Below are 19167 nucleotides of genomic sequence, written 5' to 3' on the forward strand. Positions count from 1 at the left end.
AAAGAAAAGGAAAGAAGGTGTGTCATATGTTGACCTTGGACCAATAGTGGCTGATACCAGATCAGAAAAATAGTTTAAAAGAAGTTCAATTCTCTCCTTTACGACCTGAAGCATAAAGAATAAGACAGATGCTTGAAGAACTTTACCCATAGACAAATTTTAACTCTTGCTCATTTCAGAAATACTGTATGCCTTTTTCAGGACAATGGATAATGGTGCAGCTAATACTGGAGTAAAATGCCTAAAATGGGAGAGAGATGGAGAAGGGAATTGGACAAACAGATCTCCTTTCTTTGCCTTACCCTTTCCTTCTGCAAGTACCAGTTTCTCCCCTTCAAATCCCCGTACAACTAAACCCTTGCTTTTATCTTCGTCATAACTCATTCATTCTTTCCCTCCCTATGCTTTCAAACCCCCATATTTAGCCATCTCCCACTCAAAACTTCATTCTCTTGTTCAAAATACTTCCCTTTCTTCCTTCTCTGTCATTTTTCATGAGACTCCATAGTCCATTACTTATAGAACGTTTAACTTAAAAATATATTCTACATCTATTCTGACTATTTAATTTAGATTTAAATTACTTGAGGCAGAGACAATGTGATGATTTACAGTATATCTGTATAGTACTCAGCATAAGCAAGAGATGATCCCTAAAGGGGAAAGCTTTTATTTCTACTCATAACTAGATCCTTGAAGATCAACCAATCAACTCAGAAGCAACATGTGGAAAGAGGAATGGAGAAATATCCAGACATTGGATCCATTATTTTAATGGCGAATCTCTTGTGATCACAGGCTGATGGTAGCCTGAAGGCATCCTTCACTTCCATAAGGGGAAAATGATAAATATCCGAAGCATTAAATCTCTTCTCTACACATTTCAGATTATTCTAATACTGGTTGTGAACTCTTAAATCTCTGCAGAAATCCTAGTTCATTTCTTGATGCGTTTTATGATTATAAAGAAATTTTCTATTTCAAGCACTAGGAATGCTTGAGGGAGTAAAACTATATGAAACCATTCAAACACTAATTATCAAAAAGAATATTTTAAGAACAGATTTCCTAGAAATTAAAAAAATTCTGAGGTATAGGGGTGTGTGTGTATACACACACACACACCCCCCCCCTCAGAATTTTTTAAATATATATAATTATAATACATTTCCCAGAAATTGAAATTATATGTATATATAAAATGTATATGCAATGTATATATAGATTCATACATCACACATATAGTGTGTGCACACATGCACAGACTTCAGTAGCATATACACACATGCACTCCCCCGCCCCCCCCCATGTTTTTCAAACAGACATAACTAAACAAAAATGGGAATGAACACAAACATTTAAAAAAAATAAAAATAGCAACTTCAAAATAATAAGCTATATTGTTTAAACACAAACTATCAGGCAATTAAACAGATAAGGGAGGAACTGATTATAGAGAAGGTATTTCCAAGATACAGTTCTGGAAGTGTCTAGTAGGGAATGCTGATCAAGTTCTCTTAGTTCTGAAACTTATGAAATGAGAAAGGATCTAGTGTTGCCAATATTTCCAATTTTATCACCAGCCTCCCTCATTTACATGCATTTCTGACATTTATTGGTGATCCTGCACTAATACAGGCACCTAGGGCAGGCACCTTAGAAATGAAAATCCCTGGAGTCTACTAATCTTTGGAGATTATGGGGTTATAAGAAAAAAAAATTCTTAACTCATAGACATATGTCCCGTAATATTCAGTCACTTCTGTCATTTAAGATTAACAAAACAAATTACATTTCTGTACACTATTCCGTGGTGGCAAAGACCAGTATGTTGGGCCAGGAATGTTTTGGACTGGTTCTTTAGAGAACATGACCAGGGTAACTATCCATGTGCACACACTTACCTTGTGGTAGATAAAAGCTAAATCCTGGTAAACTCACTTGCTTTTTTAATTTCAATGCAATAAGCAATTATCGTCATAGCAGAGGTCTGCAGCCTATGGCCTGTGGACTGGATCTGCCCCATGGAGTTGTGCTTTGTTGCATTCGGTGGTGGAAAGCTCTCTTTGTACTGTGCCACAGTCAGCTGCCTGAGGCTCTGACAGAGGGGGAGCTCTGCTTGTGCCATGACACAGTCAGGCAGCATGGGCTCCAGCCCAGGGGGACACTTGCTGCACCACACTGCAGCTGAGTGGCAGGAACTGTAGCAGTGGCAACTGGGTGCTATTGCTTGCCTGCCTCAGGCCTGAGCTGGGTCATTATGGACCCTCCTGGAAAACACTGTCAACCTTGCTGTACAATATCTGACTTCATCCTCCTTTACTTCACAGTAACTTGTTTAGATGCTCATTAAGATCTAGCGATTTTTGGCAGTATGCATCTTATTTTTAACAAACTTGAAAAAATGACTGGCTGGCATTCTCTCTAGAGGAGGACTTTAGCTTTATGTTAAAATGAAAGGGATGGCTGCAAGCACTGTAAGGTTATCCAACGTTTCCCATTCATTAGAAAGACCCTATTTTCAGTTGTTCAACTTTGCCAAAGTTGCCAATTTGGCCAAAATATTCCATTCCACGGTTGTCTGTCCCATGTGCTTCTTCCTGAAAAAATATGCTTACAGACAAAATAGCTCAGTTATTTCTGAGATGAAAGCCTGGTTAAAATATATTGCTTTGCTCATTAAAAAAAAAAAAATATTCGGGCAGCATTTTTGAGAGATTCTGGTTCCCATGTATTGGGTCAAGAACTTGAAATTTGGCAGTAACATCACCTTTCTGTCAGGAATATGGCTGGACTAATTTATATGCTTAACACCATTGTGTTCAATGAATGTTCATAGTCTGTTTTTTATTGTGGATGTACTAGGAATGTGTTGAGTTGCAGGAAAAGAAAATGTTAAATAATTAAATTATTATTAAACAGGTCTTACCTAAAGGTCATAATATGTCCATTGGCACAGAAACACGCAAGGCAGATACTATTACTCAAGGACACTATATCTCCACGAAGAACAAAAGAAGTCTCTGTTATATTTTGTTTATAAACACAGTTCTGTGATGGCAGTGAGATAACTTTTGCTTGCTTTTCAGAACATATCACTGCATATTGGTTTTCACTGATTTCCTGAGAGGAAGAGGGGGACACAGAGACAGGCCGCCGTTTTTTCAATTTATCCTTTTCTTCTTTGTCTTCAGAAACGTTGTATTCTCTCCAGGGCTCATATGCTGGTGGAACTAAAGATCCTGTGGTGTCCAGAAAAGCCATTCTCAGGATTGCTCCTTTTAGCCTCAGTATGGTTCCTAGAATTTAGAAGTTGAATAGTTATCGAAGGCAGGGGTTGTCAACCGGGAGTATGCAGCAGAGAAGCTGCTGGCACTTCTGGTTTCGCTTGTTGACCATCCTCCGTGGAACAACCCCCCCCCCCAGGGGACTACCTGCTTCTCAACTGGCCACCAGAGGTACACGGACCAAAAAGGTTGAAAACCCCCAATTGAAGGTAATTCTCTTAAACTATTTTTAAAACTACCTCCTAATTTTCTTGAGAGAGACGCATAAGAGAACCAAACAAAAACTTCTATTTCTTCTACAACAGAACTCAGACTTGCCTTAATGTTAGGCTATGATACAGCGAAGCTCCTGAGTACAGAGTTAACTTCATGTGGGTACAAACAATGCATTGACTCCAATGGAAATAAGCAAATACTTTTAAGAGAACCAAACTGGAAAACATTCACATTAAAATTAAATGTTAAAAATACGATTTTTCATTCTTTTCCCATAGGAATTAATGTCAACAGCATCAATAAACTGTGCCATGCACTATGTTCGACTCTGAAACAGGCATGCTCAGGTATAAATGAGCGGGCTCTGGCATTTTTCATTGCTGGATCTAAGTAGCAAAAAGGGGATTAAAGAAAAAAGTGTTGGGGGTGGGGGGCGAACATGATTCTTATCCACTATTATTTCATCAAATTGCTTTCTCCTGCATGTATCAAACCCAAGGTAGGCACTTGCTGTTCTATTTCTTTTTGCATAAAATGAAACACATTTAGATTTGATGTTTACATGTAAAATTTGTCCAGAACAAATTTCTTTTTCAAGTTTAGGACAAAATTTGCTGTCGACCTAGAGCTTATAACTCTGCTGCTGATAACTATGCTGCCCAAATATCCCCCCTACTGGAAACAATATATGCCAGCAGAACAGGTTTTCCTGTCAACATAGTTGCATCATCTCCAGATGCAGAAGCTGAGCCAACAGAAGCCTTCTGCCAGCATAACAAATCCTTGATGTGGATGCAGCTAGCATTTTTTCACATCCTAGCAAATGCAGTTGTGCCAGCAAAACTTTGTAGTGCAGACCAAAACCTAGCGACTTAACATTCTATTGAGCCTGTGACCTATCATATATTATGAAGTGCTGCTGAGTATGAACATTGTTACTACGATCATGTTAGAAGAGCTACTAGCTACAGTTTAATAGCCAATGCATGCCAACCCTATTTAGAAAAGCAGGCTTGCCAGGGTCCTGATCTGGACAAGGCTCCAATCTGGCTGTGCTGCAAAAAGTGGGGGGAGGTGAAGAGGACTGGCCTCAATCCAGAAGCACAGGTCCTGGGGGCAGCAGCCCAGCCCCAATCTGGGTGTATGCAGGAGTGGGGCAAAGCAGCCCTGATTCAGATGTGTGGATGATGGGAGTGAGCAACTGAGCCTGATCTGGATGGGTAGGGGGCAGACCTGGCCCTGATCTCACTGTGTGGGCAATAGCTCAGGTGAGGCTGGAGCCAGCTATGCAGAGGTTCTACTGCTCCCCACTGCCAAGTTTTCTGCCCTTTGGAGGTACCCGTGGATCAGATACCATGGCTTTGTGGGGGGCAGGAAGTTGAGCACCCCGATATACAAGATGAATCCATAATTGAAAGAAACCAAAACTACATTAAAAATCATTCAAGAATAATGATGCAACATGCCATCCATGGTAGTCAGTCCATCTGTCTTGTACTTACCACTGGGAGAAACAATTACTGGCTGAATAAGTCTTTGCTCTCCTCCTGGGGGTAGGTTCAGTGCAATGACTAGTACTGTACCCAGGGTAGTCCCAACCCATAAACATGGAGAAGGTGACGTATCAGATTTGCGTGTAAAAGTTTCACAAAAATGAAGAGCTGAAATTGCTTCTCGGGTTTCTTTATCGATACTAGTTACACTGGAACTCCGGGATCTACTGAAGGAGTTGTCTTTGACGTCTGAAATGGAAAAATATTAAAACAATCTACAGTTAGAACTTTTTTAGGCTGTGCTTTGTAAAGACAGGTTTTCAAAATCAAATATGTATTAATTTACACTCCAATGATTTTTCCCCCTGATTTTATCTCATTACATTTCCTCCCTTAATTATTTTCCTCATAGCCTCTGACATCACTCCCCCACCCCCCATCTTCTTTATTCTAATTACAACAATTATTCCTTTCATTTCAGAGTGCACTACTGTACAACTACCCTGGAAGATCACTGCATAAGTTCATGCATTAATTTGGACATATGACAATAGTTAGTCTTTTATCAAACAATAGGAACCCTTTTAAGAAAAAATTAGACAAGAGAGCAGTATGGTGCCCTACTTTGATCCAAGACTCCCAGATGATTACAGTCTTAATTGACGGATCAGTTTAAAAACCACGGGCAACAGGATAGAACATGGGCATGCCTCTTGTGAGTTGAAGTGCTAGAGAAAGCCATCATGAGAACACTCCTCACTCGCAAACACACATCCATGTAGAAGCTTTGTCACAATGACTCAAAATAACTGGACTTTTTTTTTTTTTTTTTTAAGTCACTCAATCAAGTTACAGTGCAACTTTTTAACAGGACATCATCATGAAAATTTAGCCTATAACCGTATCTTAATATAGTTATCAGCAATAAATGGTGCTGTACCAGACAAGTCACAACATTTTAGATTTCCTTCTACAATAATTTTTTCAGTTTGTGCTTCCTAATACTTATTAGAAAAATATATCCAAGTTTGTTAGTAAATGGCATAAATTACACTACGATTTTGTTTTAGCCTGGGTTATGCCATTTTCAAGCCCTCGTGGGCCCATGGAAGGAACTGGCAACTCTATATGCTAGCTGGGTTGAGGATTAAAACTTTCAGGACCTCGTGTATAAATATCTACATTTCTACACAACTTCACAGATGTGAAAATAAGCGTTTCATTATGTAAAAGGCTGTTATAAAGAAGGTGGTGATCAACCACTTTCCATGGTCACTGCTGGAAAGACAAAAAATGAATTAGTATAGTTTGCAGAAAAGATGATTTAGAATGGATATTAGGAAAAACTTCCCAACTGAAAGAGTAGTGAAACATTGAAACCAACTGTTGAGGGATGGTTCAAAATCTTCGCTGGAGGTTTAAAGAATTAGACAAAATATCTATGGGGGATGGTCAAGATTCACTTGATCCTGCCACAGTTTAGAGTGGTGGTTCTCAATTTATTTAGATTCAAGGCCCTGCTTTGTTGGTTAGACTCAAAGCACCTCTCAGAAAATGCCCGTTCTTAGCTTTCACTCAGTTTTTGAACATGGAAAAATAGAGCAACTTTTCTGTTGCAAACAACTCAAAATGACCACAATGTTTTCGACACTACAGATCTGTTTCAGAAATCTTGGGTTATCTTGTAAATTAGGTTGTATTTTGCATATTTAATGCACTAATGTTGCATGGCACACTGCAGCACAACTTAAAAGGATCTTATGACACCCCAGTTGAGAAATACTGGTGTAGATTAATGGACAAGATAATTCTGAAGTCCTTTCTAGTTCTATATTTCCATTGTTCAAGCAAGCTGTAATTTAATGCATTAAAAATACATTTATTTTTTGCTGCTTGAACAATGCAAAATAAAATCAACAGATTCTTAAAGTTAACATGAAGACTTCTATAACCAGAGTGATTACTATGAAAAATGCCTGTATGCTGGTTTCAAGAAAAATGAGTTATTTTCTTATATACTTGTTCCCTCATCCTGCACATGGCTTGACTTTGCTTTACACAGTTGGTAGGCCTAATTAACTCAATGTATGTAAAACTATGTCCAGCTTTATCTGCTTTCAAGATGAAAATTCCAGTTCCAGACACCTTCTTGTCTTACCATAAAAATATTAGAAAATTAGGCAAGTTTCTTAATAGTTGCATCATTTTTTTTGTAATAGACTTCTGTTTATGATCTAGCATCACTGATGCAAGGTTTACAGAAGCCCTATTAAAATTGTGACAAAAATTCTGCATTCTTACCTTATAACACCAGTTCACCTGTTAGAAAAATGAATTAGCCCCAAACAACAGGGCAAGTAAAATTCTGCACAGGTAACTTGCATCATAGGAGTATGGTTTTAGAAGAACATAAAGGATTAAATAATTTCTTTTTTCTTTTTACAAACAGAATTTAAAAGTTCAGTGACGCACCTGTGGGTCAGGCTCTTCCTAAAATTTATAACTCATACTATAAGACACTTTACTGACACTAATGTACAGCTGCAATAAGTCTGCCTCTATTTTTATAACTTACCTAAATCAGGCTTCAACTCAGTCGGCAAACTTAGCTTTCTGGACATCTTTGCTGGAAAAAAAAAAAATCTTTAAAAAAAAAGAAATTATTTACTAGCCTTTATTAACAGAGGTTTATTTCTTTTTGTTTTCCCCCCACAAGCATTTGCTATTTCACTATTTATTACATCCAATTTGCAGTTATTCGAATGCTGTCTGTATTTCGTAGGATTTCCATTAGAGTTGATCTTCACTCAAAGTCCCCATATCCAAGACTTCAAAATTTTGGAGGGAGCAAAGGACTGAATTCCTAAGTTAAACTTTGCTACTTGTGCCAACCTAACTTTCTCATCTAAAACTACACAAAGCTTGATGCATTTACTAAGTCACAAATTCAATATTAAATGTCAGGTGGGAGGAAAGAATATAAGATTCCTAGCAACTAAAACAGTTTTCATGAAGCACAGTGTAGACAAATGGTACTTCTAGAATTTCTGCTCTTCCTTGATTTGATCACAGCTGATGTATTTAAATTATAAAAGGAAGGAGATAAAAGTTATAGTTATAGCACCCTAATATTTAAATATACTCCCTCTCCACAAGTCCAAAGTCTGCTATCTTAAATTCCCTGAAATGTCAACCTCATTCTTATGGAAAACACAGAAGCTATAAGAAATTTATTCATGAAAGAAACATCAGTCATGAAACTGACTGCATATTAATATATACAACATTTTCTTAAGTAAAAAATGGTAAAAATCTTGATAGCTTTATTACAGGGAAGACCACTGTGCAATTCTGAATATTGCACATAACTATGTAAAAACATATACCATATATTATATTTATTAATTTCAAACATTTCAGTTCATTATAATAGATGCAGTTTATTTTAGACCATTTAAGACATTTGATGCTCTTGAATTCTAACAGACATAAGTGAAATATTTATTTCCCCCTTGTGGAAAAAAAATTCCAAGTGATCAGCACTGTAGTTCAACACATTACAATATATTTTATCAGCTAAACAAGTCCTAGAAGGAGAGAGAGAGAGAGAGAGATTCACTAAACTACTTGTCTTCCCAGATAAATTTTTCCCAGCAAAGATTTATATGAATTATAAGGGATGTCTGCAATTAAATGCCATTGCAAAAGTGACTGAGTTACTAAAAAGAAGTTTAGAAAACAATTGTTTATAGGTTTCTTTTAAACAGCATGTTTTTCCAATAGAAGCATAGCATCATTTAATATCACCATTTTATTACAGTGTACTTTGTTCAAGACAAGTCAGTCTTTGTAAAAAGTTTTTTCGGATATTAAAAATCCAAACCTACTTTTTTTTTTTAATAAAACAAGTCATGTTGTAATTGGGACAGTGTGATTGACTGAACTTAACAGCAGAAGTTACAATGAATGCTATACTATAAATATAAAGGGGAACAAGATACAAAATTAAGATGCCAGTAAAAACATAGACCCATTTATGACAGGTAGACCATCCAAATCCTCAGTCATTCACATGCTGTCTTCATATGTACAGTAATTAAGCAAGCATGCACTAACCAGTTACATTAAAGATTGTAAAACTATAAGCACAAAGCAACACAAGGACTTGCAATTCCATATATTTTATATAATATGTCTCTTTCAACAAAGAGGTACTTTCCAAGGTATAATGAGAAATTCTGGCACCTGGACAATGGGTGGTGCTGAGCGCTGCAGAGTGACAGGGGGAAAAGGCTGAGCCAGAGCCTAACCTCCTCACACACCAGCTGCTGCTGTGGTGTAGGCACCTCAAACACAGGCTGCTGCTGTTGTTGCTGCAACTAGGACTCCCCATTCCAGTGTCTGCATCTTAATTGGCATATAGAACTGGTACCCAGCTTGCCCACATCCTTAGTTACATTAATGGTATCTTTCTAGATAAGCTAACTGTTAACATCATCAAAATCAAGAACAAGAAAGCTAAGACATTAAAAACATTCTGTTAAGGACTTACAAAGATATAGCATCATTTTAATACTCCTCAGAACTGTCAGTGCAGAAGTGTAGTTAAATTCATCACTATCATGGCATAATGCCATATTTTCTCACATACCGGGTGCCCCCAAATAAGACATGAACCTTGCTGGTGAAGCAAGGATGAAGATTCATGGATGAATTCTGGCCTCCTGGAACAGAATTAAACTGGTCACCCCTTCCTGCTCAGCCAAAAGCTGCCAATTCAGCAGCAGCAGTGACAGGGTTAAATACCTAGTTTTTGGCTGAGCAGCAGATGCTGCCCCTTCTCCATGAAGCTGGAGAAGCCTGCCCTGCCCATTCCAGCATCCTCACGTTTCCATTCGGGTGTGGAAACTGGTTTCCTCACTAAGAGCATGCACCTGAATTTGTGAGTCTAACTTCTAGAAAAAAGGTGTAAGTAAGTAAATATGGTATTCATTAAAGAAAAAAATAATTAAACTAAGCTATTTAAAAAGCAGCAAACTACAACACTCAATTTATAAAGGTTGGTCACTAGTACAATTAACAATCTGTTATTTCTTTCCTGATTAGGGGAGGAAAGATTTTATTATAACTTTGGCACAGGATTGTGACTGATTAGACGTGGGTATTAATCCAAGCTTCATGAGTAGCTTTTGGGGTAAATCATTTCCTCACTCAGCTTCAATAGAGTCATTTACTCAATCTCAATACTTTCATAACTAAAAAGGATACTAAAAATGAATTTATAATTGAGAGGTACTTCTGTGTTTCCACCCAGGGCTATCCAACTTATTGTTCATGGGAGTTTAAACTGCAGCACGCAAGCTACCACCCACCACTGTTCTAGCTGTTGCCACTGGGATCTCCAGCCTCACTCCCTTTCTCCAGCTTCCTACCACCATCCATGGGGATGATGGGGAACAGCCTGCAGTAAAGGGCAAGCACTGGTGGCATTGCAGGGGTTCCACAGCCCATGTAGTGGTTGCTCAGAAAATGGACAGCCCTGTTTCAGACCATAAAAAGGATAGAAACCATTCAGCTGCCCTTTGCTAGAAAGAGCTAACTTGTTTTCAAACTGTCATTTTAACTGAAATAATATAAAGGTTCATTTTTTTTATTTTTTTTATTTTTTTTACACATACAATAAAAGTATGTGTCTTTAAAAGTTATTTTTACTTTTAAGATACAATACCACTTAGCCTTCAGAATACCTTATCCATTCAAGAAAAATGAACAGTATTCCAGTACAGGGTCTTAAGTATCACTACAGTGATTCTAGTAATTTGGGGAGTACAGTTAATATTTCCCCTTCCACCCAGTTTTTTGTCTACAGACTATAAATAAAAGTTCTGTGAGGCAATGATTTATGTTTATTCTGAAATAAGTCTGTTAAGTAGCTTTTGGATATATCAATTGTAGGTTCATAACCATAATCTTATTTCTTGGGCTCCCTGTGTGATCTGGTAATCAGCATCTTAGCCTTTATATCTTAAAAAGAAAATTCACATTAAGCAAGCAAAATTATTTACATAATTTTCAGTTTTTCACAACTTTTAGTCTGCATAAAATTGCTCCTACTCTTGTAACATTTATTTTCAATACTCCAAAGATGTGAAAACCTGTCAACTCTAGGCATGTGAATTCTGAAACACAAGGGAAGATACAATTCACAGAAGAAATGGAGTACATGAGTTAGTCTTGGATATTAATATTCATATCCTTCTTTAAGAAAAAACACACACTCAAATTTGGCTAGAGTTCTGGCCAATGCATCATAAAAGTTTTAAGACAACTCTGCTGGACATAAAAGAAAAAAAACTTGCTGGTTTGGAAACACTAAACTGAAGTTTAGTTTTTATTATTATTATTATTACTGCAAGAAGATAAAACATTACAGTTAAAAGAACTGCTACAGATATCATAACTGATGCAGAAGTCACAGGTGATTTTCAAAAATAATTTCAAAATTCTGTACAAAACATTTCAATAGAGTGATTAATGTGGAAGCAAGAAAAGTTGTTTAAAAGTATTACTTTTTAAATAGAACTAGCGCCATCTTGTGCATAGACAGAAAAATACATCAACGTTTTAGTTTAGGAGAAAACAGCAATATTTTCTTATTTTTCACTAGCTGTTACATTTTTAACCTAGATCTCTCACTGTTCTGCCATTAGTATTTATTCAGCCAAACAGAAAACAGGGATGTCAGTAACTCCCACCTCACATATGTTTTATATACTATGAGAAGTACTAGATCTGTTGAGCCATCTACAATGATCCATCAGAAGGGTGGGAAAACCCTGGCATGCAGGCAAGGCCTTTTCGCTCAGCACGCCACAGCTGGTCCAGGCTGCTTGCAGCAGCTAGCCGGAAGGTTGGAAGCCCTGCTGTGAGCAGCCTGGACTCTGTGGCTGGCAACGGCTGCCCAGAGCCCAGGCTGGCTGCAGCTGAGAGGCTGCAAACAGCTGCAACCAGCTCCGGAGCCCCAGTTGCGCTCCGTGGTAGCAGCGGCAAATGCACCTCTGGGCGGATGGCAGGGGTGGGTCCGGGGTTGTGCAACCCCAGCCCCTCCCCTACTGTCCACCCAAAGGTGTCCATGCAGCCACCATGGACTTGGTGCCAGAGCTTCAGAGCCCAGCGCAGCTGTTTGCACCCTGCCCGCCACCTGCTGCAGCTGTCCAAAGCCTGGGCTGGTTGTGGCAGACAGCCAGGAGGCTTCAAACAGCTGCACTGGGCACTGGAGCCCTGGTCTGGCTCTGTGACAGTGGCAACTGCACATGTGCCTTGGGGCATAGGGCAGGGAAAGGGCTGTGGCAACGCAACCCCAGCTCCTCCCCCTGCTGTCCAGCAATGAGGATCGAGTCCCTTGAGGCTCCCCAACAGTCTGTCCCTGGCACACTAAGTTGAGGCATGGGTCAGGGTTGGGGTTGTTTTGGCACTTCAACCAAAAATGCTGCTGACCCCTGATCTATAACAGGGGTAGGCAACTTTTCTGGCTGTGTGTTGGAAGGACCCACCTGGGGTTAGAGGCAGGTAAGGCCCCACAGTTGCCAAATGCCAACAAAGCCCCAGGTCAGTAGGCTGGATCTATGCCTCAGAGATGCTCAGTTTCTCTTCGGAGAGTTGCTGCTATAACATTGATCAATCTTAACTTTTGTCTCCCTTTTAAACTAGTACAACTAAACCTTCATTTAAAAAAACCTTCAGGAGCACTCCTTACTTTTATTATTTTAAAGGAGAAGTTATTAAATTTGGAAACTTAATTCGCTTCTTATAAATTTTCAGTATTAAAAATCAAAGAGTTCTTATTTGCCAAGTTTACTTGGCATATTGAAAAATGTGTGGAACCGACAATTTGGTTTCTCAAATATTCTAAAAAAATAGGTGTTGAAATTATCTAAAAGACTCAACATCATATTAAAAGCAGGGAGAACAGAACACTAAGCATCAAGAAAAATTTTCTAATAGTGACACTTGTTAGTGAAACCAGTTTTGAGTGAAATAGTGATGTACATTAGGGCTGTGCGAAATTTTGCCAAGTGTTTCATTTCAAAGCTGTTTCGATGCGTTTTGAGCTCAAAATAGAGAAATCGAAATAAAACAAAAAACACTGAAACAGCTTTGAAATGAAATGAGGGCACTCGAAACTTCTCGAAAGTTTTGAAATGTTTTAAGTTTCGAAGCAGCCTGGTGGTGGGAGGCAGGGGAGAGCCAGGGCTGTGCTCCGAGTGGCTCCACAGCCCCATACAGTTTAGCCTAGTGGGAAGCGCAGCCCTAGCCGGCTATCCCCACCTCCCACCGCCAGGCTGCACTTTGATCAGCTCCGCCAGCCCCATGGAGCTCAGCCCAGTGGTGGGAGGTGCTGGATGACAGGGGGCTACGCTCCGTCTCCCACCACTAGGGTGAGCTCCATGGGACTGTAGAGCTGCTCAAAGTGCAGCCTGGCAGTGGGAGGCGGGAAGAGCCAGCATTGCATGCCACCTCCCAACACTGGGCTGAGCTTAATGGACTCTGGTGCTAGACATAGGCTGCGCCCAGTGCCAATCCCACGTGGCAGCAGCAGCCTCCTGTCACTTGGCACTGATCTGGGGGCCCACGACCCAGGGAGGAGTCCAGCACAGCCCTGCAGCCCTCCCAGGGGTGCGACCCCCCAGATCTGCACTGGATGACAGGAGGCTGCTGCTGCCAGCAAATTTTGCTTTGAAAACACTGAAGTGCAGTTTTTGAGAAACCTCTGCACCTATCTCCTTGAAACTCGGCAGGTTTCATGCCCGCAGAAGTGGCTACCATCCCTGCAATTTGCATCTGAATCAGGCAACAAATGACAACATTTTAGACATTTTCATGATTCCCCATTATAACCTACGGGCAAAACATTGAAACAAGTCGAAATAGCTTCGGCAAACAAAATGGGACAATGCTTCAAAATTAAACAAAATGATAAAACACTGTCTCTTTGAAATGGTGAAATGGACATCGAAATGAAATGATTGTGTTTCGCACAGCCCTACTGAATGTACAAATGCAATGTTTAGATTTGGTTAAAATCACCAGCACTGTAAAATGTATTAACAGTAGTGTCACTTGCAAATCCAAAGAAGCGATTCTGCTGCTCTATTCTGCACTGTTGAGGCCTCACCTGGAGTACTGTCTCCAGTTTTGAGCCTAATTTAAGAACAGTCTGGAAAAATTAGAGTCCAGTAGAGAGCAACAGATATGATTAGAGGCCTGAAAAATGTGACTTAGGAGAAAAGATGGAAAGAATTAGGAACATTTAGTTTGGAGAAGAAAAGACTGAGGAAGGATTTTGATAAGTCTTCTAGTAACTGAAAGATGACTGTAAAAAGGATAGAGATAAGACTTCTCTGAGGCTGTAGGAGACAGAATTAGGAGCAATGGCCTCTAACTGCAGCAAAGGAAACTTAGGTTGGTGATGGGAAGAACTCTATCGCTAGGGACAGACATTACACAAACTGATTTAAGTGATCAGACACTGGTTTAAATCTCTAACAGAACAGATGTTCAGTGCACATAAACCAGTTTGAAAATGGCTGAAACTGGTTTGAGATAAACCTGGTTAAATGTAGTATCAGACTTAACCGATTTGGGTCAAACTGGTTCATGCAACGTTTGTCCAAGACCCCTTGCTGGCTTAAGATAAACCAGACTCCTCCAGCATCCCAGCATGCTCTCTGGGCTGGGTGGGGCTCTCTGCTTCACAGCAAGGCTGGCCTCTCCTCTCTGCTCCCTGGCTGGAGCTCAGCAGAGATTGCAGACATCTGCTTGGCTTCCCCCTGCTAAGCAGGGATTGCCCTGCCCCCTCTGCCTTACACAGACACACAGCATTAGCTAGCAGACCACATACTGGTTATGGTCCATGCTGTGGCAGACAGGACAAAGGGAGAATCAACAGGTAACTGGTAATGTCCCTCTGTTGTTTTCTTAATGGGGTGATAAACACTGAGTTAGGGGTGATAAACACTGTGCTATCAATTCTTTGCTGGGCTGGTCAGAAGGGGGAAACCCCTCCATAATCAGAGAGTCCTGCTGGGGCCTGGCCACACCCCCGCATCAGCTCAGCACTCTAGAAGGAAAGGGAGGGCTGCTTTGGCACGCCCCGGCCTCTAGCCTGAGCCACTGCAAGCATGTGCCCGCCTTTCTGGGATGTCTGTGCGGTAACCAACTGATTTAGTCTAGCCAGGTTAGATTAACCTGTGAAGACTGAACCAGTTCAGGCTCAGACTTTTTGATTGTCTGCCCCTAGCCTCTGACAGCAGTTAGGCCCTTGGAACAGGCTACCTCAAGAAATTATGGAATCTGCATCCCTGGACATTTTCAAGGGCAGATTAGGCAGACACTTGACTGGGATAGTTTAGTCAGGGATGATCCTGCCTTAAGTAGAGACTGAACTATATGACCTCACGAGGTCCCTTCTGGCCCTATTTTCTTATGGTCCTACTATGATGCAATCTTTGGTCACAGGAGAGTATAATTCTAGGTGCAGGAGTATAATTCCATAGAGAAACCTGCTTGTTTCGTTTCCTTAATTTGTAAGTTTATTATTATTAAGGGCATACACAGATTTAACAATTGTACTGATATCAAAAGATATCAATAAAAGCAGTTAAAATGAACTTGTTAAATCCGCATGATTCCGTGTATGTGTAGCAAAACCACTCTAACTTTAACCCTGCTTCATTCAGGATCAAAATTAGATTAAATTTAGCTCACCTGTATTGCTACACAATCACACAGACCTAACAGTGAGATTTTAACAGCTGCTGTGCACTTCTGAGCAGCAGCTCCCTACCTTTTAAAAAGTGGCTACAATGTAGATTTGTCCATACCCTAAAGCATCTTAGATTTTTCTGTAACAGCTGGATTACAGGACACTTCTTTAAAAATAATTATATTCTGGCCAAAATTCAGTCTGAGAGATTAAAAAGTCTAATTTTATTTTCCTATTGTAACTTCAACTACATTTGGCACACACTTCTAACTCTGCCCTGCACTGTTGTGGACTGATGATATATGGTATCAAATACTTGCTATCCCGCACCACAGAATTTTTCCCCACCAGCATGCTCAAATTTTTTCCTATAGCAGTTTGCAGAAATAGTAAGTCATATAAATATTCTGAGCTCCATTTAACACAAATACAGTTATAAATGAACAACTCTTATGATTACTCCAAAGTTACTCTCTCAAGTAATTCAAATGAAGGCTCAACTATAACTGATCAAAAGAAAACAAAGGAATTAGCTAAATGTATAAAACCGTAACTGCTGAAGGGCTTTAGTGTCCTTACTTCAATATCTCTGATCATATCCAAATAAGAAAGGATACAAAATCCTATGGGATTTCAAACTAAAACCAAAACAAAGACTGATATAAACATGGTGGTATTTGATAAACATGGAATGGCAGTGACAGGTCACTGAATATGATGACAATTAATAGCCTCCTGTGAAAATAGCTGTGTAGGCCAAAAAATAGTACTGTTAGTACTTTCATCCTTACACAGTACCCAAGAACAGTCTCTCTCCAAGGCTGTGGACACACAATACTCTAGCAACCATTTTAAAAGAGAAAAGGGGAGTGTCCATCAGCTGGTATGTTGCAACTGTCATTTGTGAATATGCTCATAATAGTCATAAGCGAGTTAAACTGTAGTATCTTTAACCCTGAACAAAAACACAGACAAGTCGCAGACGGACATAACACTTGAACCTTATTAAATGTTGTTTAAGCTGCACGTGTTTAGACATACAAGCCAATTTATACACCACAAAACTCTGAGGGCCCCAGACCACCCAGCTTTTGAGAACCCAGAATCAGGGGTCTAGACAGCCTCTTCCCCTCCTACCTAGGCACTCTCAATCAGGCACTCTGGACTGGGTAATCTGATGCACCCCCTGGTGGTGGTTCAACAGCACTGCAATACCTAAAATGTTACTGTTCTACTTGGAATCCATGGCAGGGTATTTGCAGATGCTTCTAAAACAGGATAGCTGTGAACTGGTTCCCAATCAATGACATACTTGGAATGGTTTGACTGTTATGTTTGTCCACACCCTCCAAGTTCTTCTACACTTATGCTGCTATAGTAACAGAGACATGGTGCAGTTACAATGGAGTATTCTGTCAGTATTATTTGATACTGGTATAACTGTTACATCTGTCCATACCCTAAGAGGCGAAGTCCTTCACAGCTGAAAACAGAAGTAGAAACCTATTTTTGAACAGTATTCCTGGTGTGGTAATGAAATAAACTACATCCTTACTGTGTGTCAAGCTCTACCTGTACATACAATCAATTAAGGAAAATGTATTTGGTTTTAAAATTTAAGGGAATTAAATTAGCTAGAATAAATAATAAATATTTTATGGAATTCAATACCTCAATCCATGTGTAACTTAATATTATACACTCTGAAAAAATGAAGTGCAAAAAAACATGCACTCATTATCAACAGACAAAAAAACCAAGAGAGGCATGCAGCAAAACATAAGGAAAAGATTAGGGTGCTAATTGAAATTCAGAAATAGTGAGGAAGCAAACATGCTAAGTATAATGCATAACATAAATATAATGTATACATGGCAATATACAAAAATCTCTTTTTCTATAAATGGCAGGTACCCATTGTTTATTCAGGTTCAACTGAATAAGGTTTAAATTTAAACCTTTAAAGAAAACAATCTAATCTAATTAACAGCAGCAAATAAAAGGGATGACAACAGATGAAATTTCTAGTTCTTTAGCTGAATTCGTGATTCAATGAATTACCATGGAATAAAATCATTGGTCCAATATCTGACTACCCATAGCCCCTAAAAAACACTATGAATGAAAACTACACTGCTTCCTAATGCTCTCTCTCTTTGGCCCCCTCCTCACATTCTTGTAACGCTAGAAATATTGTAATGCAACAACAACAACAAAAAATTGAGCGCTGGGGATGGCTAGATGTTCAGAGCCCCTTGGCTAGAGGACAGGAGTTGCTAAAATGGCATGTTTCGCAGGCAGGGGGCTGTTCCACAGCTCCTCAGTGTCCCCAGGTCTTTCAAGGGCTTGCAAACTGGACAGGCTCACTGACAAGCTTGAGAGCTGTTTAAAGTTCTTGATTCCCAGGGTAAAGGTTGTGTTAGGCTGCCCTGTCACCTTTGCTGCTTGGCCCAATTAGCCCCCATGGCTTGGGGGCTAAGGGGGCTTCCTGGGAGATGAAGACCCCCTTCTGCCCTGAAACTTTTAGGGATCTCTCACCATAGCTGCCAAACCAGGGCTACTCCCAGGAGAATGGGGGGAAACCAATAATTTCAACAATTCTGTAGATGTCAACAGCTCTGTAAAATTATGGCTGGTTTGTTTTATTAAGACTATTACTATCTTGAGAGTTAAACACTAAAGTCTAATTAAACAGTTGAGACAGCCTGGTAAACAACTAGCTACGAAAAAGTAATGCCTGTATAATATAATACAGTTTATTTTTAATTAAAGAAGAGTACACTTAAGAAAAAAAACTCTTCAGTTGGCAATTATAGACATTTAACTAGAAGCCAAGCTTGCTTTCTTGTTACTAAAAAAAATGTCTATTTACCAAAATATGGAGAGCATTGGCTCTAACGATTTTGTTTTTGGAAAGCTTTGCAAACTTCTGAGATAGGTTTGAGACACAGTGGTAGGCCTGACTTCAATATTCTTTGCATTTCAGTGCTCAGATAATCAGAACAGAGGTAGCCTATTATGTTATGCGTTTATTACTTCAGACAACTGTTCAGTCAAGACCTGTCTTTCCTATCCCTAACCTTGCACAAGGTTTGAGTTTGGTATTTCCTCCTTAACTACTGAATTGCCAATATTTGTTGATTCCTCTTCATTGCATTGAAGTGTAAAAAAAAAAAAAAAAAAAAAAAAAAAAAAAAAAAAAAAAAAAAAAAAGTCAAGATTACTTCCCAAAGGTATGAAAAAAAAGCAAGCGAGAGGCACAGCCAGTATAAATCCAGTTATCCCAAGTTTAATTTTTAAGACTTATTCAATGGACTACGTGCTTACAGATTAATCAAAAAAACCCAAAATCTAAAGTAGTACCTATGGCATAAAATACAGATTACAGCATATAAAGCGGTCAGAA

General features: G+C 39.3%; 1 protein-coding gene across 1 annotated transcript in view; it reads right to left on the reverse strand.

The window, feature by feature from the left end:
• The window catches only part of LOC102378922 (syntaxin-binding protein 5), a gene marked incomplete at its 5' end in the record, with an annotated part of 87912 nt that overhangs the window by 21285 nt on the left and 47460 nt on the right, over nt 1-19167 (reverse strand). The window contains 3 exons of the mRNA XM_014527344.2: nt 2930-3299; nt 5006-5245; nt 7572-7622. Of these exons, the coding sequence (XP_014382830.1) occupies nt 2930-3299; nt 5006-5245; nt 7572-7622 (661 nt within the window). The remainder of the gene's footprint in view (nt 1-2929; nt 3300-5005; nt 5246-7571; nt 7623-19167) is intronic.

The sequence above is a fragment of the Alligator sinensis genome, unplaced genomic scaffold, assembly GCF_000455745.1.
Source record: "Alligator sinensis unplaced genomic scaffold, ASM45574v1 scaffold1173_2, whole genome shotgun sequence".
Taxonomy (NCBI): Eukaryota; Metazoa; Chordata; order Crocodylia; family Alligatoridae; genus Alligator; species Alligator sinensis.